At 43.4% G+C, this 7148-nt stretch overlaps 1 protein-coding gene across 1 annotated transcript; it reads right to left on the reverse strand.

The window, feature by feature from the left end:
- Nucleotides 1-1850: 1850 nt before the first annotated feature.
- LOC146999626 (disks large homolog 5-like) lies at nt 1851-6032 on the reverse strand. Its single transcript, XM_085834480.1, has 5 exons — nt 5894-6032; nt 4743-4902; nt 3379-3522; nt 2564-2747; nt 1851-2066 (listed from the first exon to the last, which is right to left on the reverse strand). Exons 1-5 carry the CDS (start codon nt 6030-6032, stop codon nt 1890-1892), a joined length of 804 nt encoding a protein of 267 aa, XP_085690606.1. The 3' UTR covers nt 1851-1889.
- Between the last annotated feature and the right edge of the window lie 1116 nt (nt 6033-7148).

Below are 7148 nucleotides of genomic sequence, written 5' to 3' on the forward strand. Positions count from 1 at the left end.
CCTCTCTCTTCTACATCTCACTTCCCCTCTCTAAAAATCTCAGCTCTGCCTTTCTTCCCCCTGCCCAATAAGAGCCTCTAGCCTTATCTGATCAATTAAGATTTCACCTGACTGCACCTGTTTTTAGGGACTCTTGAGGGAGCAGAGCACACAAACAGCAATATTCCTTCCACCCCTTTTTGTTCACTTAAAAGGCTCTGAACACAGAAATAGCAGTGGTAATATCAGAGCCGTGGTGTATACATGCCTGGCAGCCTAGGACACTGAGTGTGGGCAGGTCAGGCACTGTACCTACAGATCTTCTGAGATTCTCCACTCAAGTGGATTTGATCCTGTTCATCTAATACACCATATTCTCTGGAAGGGCAAAAGCCAACGGCAGGAAGTGTGGGGATACCTCACAGGTTAGAGCATCTGCTACTCAGAAGAAGACCCACATGGTACCTAACAATCATCTCCAGGAATGGTTGTGATTCCATCTGTGCTCTGAGGGAAATGTCCCTCAGGAGGAGCCACATACAGTATTATATTCAGTAGGAAAAACACCCATTCACATAAATGTTCAACATAAGTCTAATCAGCAACAGCAAAACAAAGCAAGTTTATGGTCAAGGACAACAGCATCTATTAAAAGCTATTTCCCAGCAAGAAATGGAAGGTCATTATGTCTGCTGTGTGGTTATCACTTGACGAAGATGAGCTTCGCGAATGCCTTAAAGAAACAGACAGACTACTGCTCTTGTGGCAAGAAGCAAAGCTTTACTGATTTCTACAGCTTAAAAACACGGGTTATGACTTTGCCAATTAGGCCCAAACAATAACATTTTTACATAGTGGCACCGGGCAGACAATATTATCATTTTTGGAGTCATTTCCTCAGAAAGAGAACAAACTTCACAAGAAGAAACTGTTATCTGCAGACCCAAGGACATTTTCCTCTCCAGGTAAATATTAACTCTTGACTAGAAACAAGGAAAAACTCTGGCTCACAGAAAGCCATGTTTAGACATCCCTCCCTTTCAGGAGGGACGACCCCTGAACTTTCTCCCAGTTAATGTCTCTGACCTTTTCAGGCCAGAACCAAAGGGAAGCTATTGTTCGCCTCAATCACTGATGCTCTGTTGCAAGTAAACTGAGGCATATGGCTCTGGCCTTCCTGATTTATTTTGTATTCCTTTCTGAATGTGTTTATATCCTCAGCAGCTCTAGAACAATGATTGTATATTCCTCAGTATCTGGTTCACAGGATCATGAATGAATGTGTGTGTGACAGAGTGCTATATGTTAGGAGTATGAGAATTCATGTCACCATGGATGCAGTATGGCAGTGATTACATCACCAAGTGTGTGTCCATGGGGTAAATAAAATTATTGATACACAAAAGTTCATCACCTTGTATACCCCTAGGTGGCTATGACTTTACTATATAGCCCTGGCTGTCTGGAACTTACAAAGATCCATCTCTGGATGTGAGTTCTAGGTCTACAGCAGGGGATAGAAAACCTGAATAAGGAAGATGGTCTCAAAAGTCACGACTTGCAAATCCATTTTTTTGCATAAGAAATAGAATTTTTAAAAAATAGGTTTTACAATTTCAATTAATATAGAGATAAAGGCAAAAATAAACAATGAAATAAAAGAATAAGAACATATAACTTCTAAATAAAATAGCAACAACTCAAAGAACAAAAAATGAAAACTTCAAACAAAACTATAAAAAAATTATTGTTCATCTTTTTTCTTCACTTTTAGCAGCACAGACCTATAGCCTGTTACTCCTCTTGGACATTTGTTAGCAGTGCAGTCACCTCTGTTCTCTGCCAAGAGGAATTGTCTGAAGAGAAAAGGCAATAACACCCTGAATCAGCCATGGCTTCCTAGTTAGGGCCTATTCCCACTCAGGACATGTGATATAAAGAGATTCATATGGGGAAGATTCATCTGAGGAAGATTCGGGATGCTGGAGATCAGGGTCAGCAGGGGCCTCCTGGCATGACAACTCATTTTGCAAGATGGTCTCTTCTTTAGCTGTGGCCAATCCCAGCTCTCTAGCAGTTTCTGAGACCTGGGAAAGGAAGGCAGTTACTAAGACACAGGAATGGTGGGGAAAGGCATGGCAGCTGTCAGACCTTTATCTCCCACTACCTCATCTTTACTGTACAGTCAACATTAATATTCTAACTGAAATTACTGATGTGAAATCTGCAGATAGGACCCAGAATTCACTCAAACCTCCACATAGCATTCCACCTATCTGAAGACATGCATGCAAGAATGTGACATGTTATTCACCTGTCACCCTGAGTGGACAGAAGACTAAAGCAGAGTTGAAAGGTTCACTTGCCAGTGATAATAGTGCCTCCAAAGAGGCTAATTCAGAGTCTCACAAGAGGCTAACTTCCCAGAATACTTGAGTGAAAAAAGAGCAAAGAACAGCTACATTCCATGAGGAGGGCGGCTGCTTGGAAGTATGGATTAGAAAGTTGGTGGGAGGAAGCAAAGATAGATTCTATTGTGCCAATTATCAGATAGTCATAGCCTGGCCGAATTGTTTGTCCCTACCTGATGTTCTTTAGTCTCCAGGTTGTTGGTCTTCTCCTGTTCTTCTGTACCACTCAGGTTCAACTCCATCAAACATTGACGAATGACGGCCCAATCAGCCAGTACTTCCTTCTTCTCCTGCTGCAATATTGCCAACTTCTTTTTTATGAGATTCTTCTCCAGCAGGAGCCGGCTGTGCAGGTTACTGGAAACACACTCTGCATGGTAAGTTCCTGCAGCCTCCTCCTCCCATTTCTACTTACAGGTCCCATTAACCTGACATGTACCCTGATTCCTGTGAAGACCTAATACAATCCACCAGGATACATCCATGACAGCTGTACAAAGAGCAAATAGCCATTTCATGGAAGAAGAAATTTGTGCTGCAGTCCAAACACCAAAAAGGGTCCATGTTTTTCCAAAAGAAACAGGGATCTCCATCTACTCATGACAGCCCATGCATTGGGACAATACCAATTAGTAGGGTGCAACTACAATCAGGGTAGTCATTAGAACCAAAGGGAGAGCGCTCTATCCTCATGTTAAACCTCACTTAGCTCTGTAAAACCCTGCCTGAGCCACAGAGGCCCAGTACAACATAATAACCTTCTGATGATCTGAATCACTTTTCTGTTTAGAGGCTCCTGAGAACCCTGGAGAACACTGGCAGTATAACAGTCTCCTAGAGACCTAGGAAAACTGAGTCCAAAAATCCAAGGGACACTGATGCCTAAAAAGCATAAAGTATAGAACCAGACCTGCAGTCTCCCGACCAGAAACAAAGGAAGGCAGAAATGGCCATTTCACAAGTGTTGGCCTCCCAGACAAGTACTTACCGATAGAAATTTATCTCCTTCTTGAGCTCCTGCTTGTTCTCTCGGGCCTCCATGTTCTTGTTCTCTAATTCATGTAGGAATGTCATGATCTCCTTCTCCTTTAATTTCAGTTCTTTATAGTGTCCATTTGGCCTGTGGTAGGGCCTGGCCCCAGGAAGACAGAACTCCATAAACTTAGGCTTTTAGTAACACATGAACTCAGGCTGGGTCCTGGACTACTGCAGCCATGGAAACCACACACTGCATTCTAAATGCTGGGATTTTCTTAACCTTGGGAAACTGGCTATCCTGGCCCCTGAACACCAGAAGCTAGGCATCTAGATTGAGGGTGCCCTGGCTCCCTGCGTTACTCAGTAGGTCTGAAGGGCAGACTAAGCAGTTATGTTCTCAGGGGTCTAGGCTACAGGTCTTTACCCACCAAACAGCTGTGATGGTGTTTCCCCTGTTTCCATAAAAGGGATTCTAAATCCTGGATACCTAATACTGTAGAGACAGTTATTATATATAATTCTGGAGATGAGTCCAGACATCACCACAGATTTATAATCTGCCCCCAAAATACAAAAGTACTAACACATGTGACAACATAGTCAAAGTGCAATGCTATTTAAAGTGGGGACTACCAGGCCTCAGGACCCACCTCACCTGGATACTCTTAGGTAAGTAAATCCTCAGGCCAAAACACCTACCCCTAGATTCCAAATTGTGGAGAGAAATAAAAACATACAAAACATATTCACAGGTCTGTACCTGTGCATGCACATAGACTCACAGACTTAGACCTATACACAGGATGGAGAAACAAAGAGTGAGAGAATGAAAGAGAAAGAGAGACAGAGACAAAGGGAACACAATGAGAGGTAGAGTAATGCATGCAACATTACTGCCTCAGAGTATAAGGCACACAGACAAAGAGGAACAGGCATGAACTTCAGGCATTCTAATCAAGCACTGAGAAGAACCATGTGGGACCAGGCCCCTCCAGCTGCTACCTGGAGGTGCCAGCACTCAATCACGTGGGAGACAAGTAAAAACACAACTACAAACACACATCACCTAGAAACCTCCTGTCAAAGGCTTTCCAAATGAACCCTAGGAAATCATCACTGCCTCTTTCCCTGAGTTCTTCACTCAGATTCCAAGTTCCTCTTTTCAAGTGGAGGGAGCAGAAGAGTCTATTTCCCTTCTTAATCCTGACAAAACTTCAGGTGTGGCCACTCCTCTAATAAGTATATAGGGGCATGAAGTGAGGCCCAGTTATATTCTGGTGGTATAGCTTCCTAGAACCCACCCCTTTAAAAGCATAAGATGAAGGAGGCATTGCAGACCCCGGAATGACACCACAGGTATGGAGCAACGTATACCTCTTGTTCATGGATCCCTCGGTCACATAGATCAGGCGATCTCTCAGCTCATTTGTCTCCTGGGTAGTGAGCTGGATCTCTTTGATCAGCTCGTTCTCTTCCTTCTCAAACTGCTCCTTGCTCATGACAGGTATAGGGGATGATGTCTGTCTGTGAGCCACTGTAGGTAGATGAATACAAGAATACTTGATGTGAGAATGCAAAGAGTGTGGACTTACCAAAGAGAAGGAAAAAGGCCTGTAACCTAGTGACACCACCAAGAGATTGGTCCCAGCATGAGATTTCTTCTGAGTGGATCTCAGTTCTACCATCACTCTAGAGAGATCAGGTGATGTAAGTAGCCAGATGTATCCTCATTCCCCCTTAAACGTGCTTATGAGGACCAGAGAGATGTCTTCTTCAGGGTACAACTTGGCTTCAGAGCCCTGAGCCCTGTGGTTTCACAAGTCAGACTACAAATTCACTATCACAAGTATTTGAGATCTTGGAGATGCTCAGATATCCAACCTGTTACTCTAAGCCAAGGAATTGGCTTAATAAGTCAGGCAGGGGGAGAATATGTTCATCACAATGATCAACTTCCCCCCTGAAACACAAAACATCCCAGAAATGAAAATAGAATCCCCCTCTGGGTCTATCAACTGCTTGTTCTTTGTTTACAGTATAGAAATGGCTGCCACCCACAATTGGTGATAAAGAAAGGTAAGGTAGGAACTGTCACAAACAGGAGGTCAGAGTAGTTCTGAGAACATGACATCATGGTCTGGAGCACCATTCTCTCCCTGTGACTAATGTCAGATAACTACAGGAGCTAAAAGAAGCCTTGGACTGAAGTGCAGGTATTCCCTCCCTCAAACTGGCATAGCTTAGACCCGCTGTCACTCCTGATGGTCTCATTCTGTCATTAAGTAACACCCACAATACCCATTGCAAGTCAAGACTTGAAGTTCATAGCCTAACAGCTTTGACCTTGCCAACTCCTGCCTTAGGGGATGGAAAAGTACTGTTCTGAAATCCTTGATGATTCAAGAATTGTGATAACCATGGAAGTTTTTTTGCTACCCAGAGTCTCCAGTTCCACATTACTAGAAAGGCCAGCTCAGGCCACCCCTACCAGGAAGCTCAACATCCACTTCCCTTTCAGGACTTACTGCTCATTCGCCAAGTCCACCTCCTTCGTTCTTCATTACTCTCAGATGGAAGGCCAGCATCCTTCCTCCCCTCTCTGGTCTCTCTCCCATCCACATTGGTTCTCTGAAAAAGTCTACCAAGTCGGGCAAGCAGGGCCATCACTGCAATGTCCAGTCTCTGACTGAGAAATCTCAGTCAGCTTGTTGTAACTACAACACTGGTGACATCACAGAGGTTGCTTAGAACTCTCCAGGAGACAATAGAATGTCCAAGAAGGGACTGCTGATGTCATGGACTACATAAAGCCTTTGGTTCCCTGCTAATGTTCTCCCTGTACTGACAGGAAGCTGAGCTGCTCTTTCCTGGGGCATAGCCATTGAGCACATCCTCCTTCCAAAGCCAGGGTTTGCTCTAGGCTTGATTGGCCACACCTAAGTAATTCCTATGTATCTAACTCTGTGTTTCCTTTCCAAACCCTTCTCAGAAATATCTCATCCTACCTTAAATTTTCCTCAATCAGCAATAGGAGCCATTAAAACTTAGTGAGAAATCATACCAGTTTGAATATGCAGCCAAAATCTACTCCTGTCTAATCATATACAGGTGCATGAAATCTCATCCATGCTGAGCCTTCAGGGCTGGTTGCAGTGTGGGTGTGTGTTAGGGACCACACTCATGAAGCCTTGTGTTTAGCATTTGAAATTTGCCTCAAGATCCCTTAGGAGGGAGACATGCAGTCATCATGCTTCTGACAACATTCTAGAGATCTTTTGGCAAAGGAAACTGAAATATGGAGCCACCAATGTGTGACCATCAGATTGTGTGGGGGCTTTTCTCATTGCACCAATCTCACCGATCAGTATTGCTTATAGCCCTCTGTGTGCTAGACCATGAGTTTCTGTATGAAATAAATAATATATTCAACAGAGGTGCGGATGTGCAGGCAGAAAGTATAGGGTAATACTATAGACATAGGTTCGTTGACTGGGCAAGGTCCTAGCATCTTGTATTTGGGTTCATGTTTGGCCCCACAAACCACACAAAACCCAATTTCCGTCAAACATGAATGATTCATTAAATGAAGACCCTAAAGTTGATTGATCAGAACCATTGCTCAGGATTTGTGCCAGAGCCATAGCTCAAAAAATCTATCTTTGTTAACTTATAAAGACAGAAAACAAAAACCCAAAAACCAAACCAACCAAACAAACAAAAACAAATGAAAAAACAAAATTAGTTCATTCAAAGTTAGGGAAGTATCCAGTGCTCTGTTCG

Source organism: Mus caroli, unplaced genomic scaffold (assembly GCF_978045245.1).
Source record: "Mus caroli unplaced genomic scaffold, Mus_caroli_1 scaffold_274, whole genome shotgun sequence".
Classification (NCBI taxonomy): domain Eukaryota; kingdom Metazoa; phylum Chordata; class Mammalia; order Rodentia; family Muridae; genus Mus; species Mus caroli.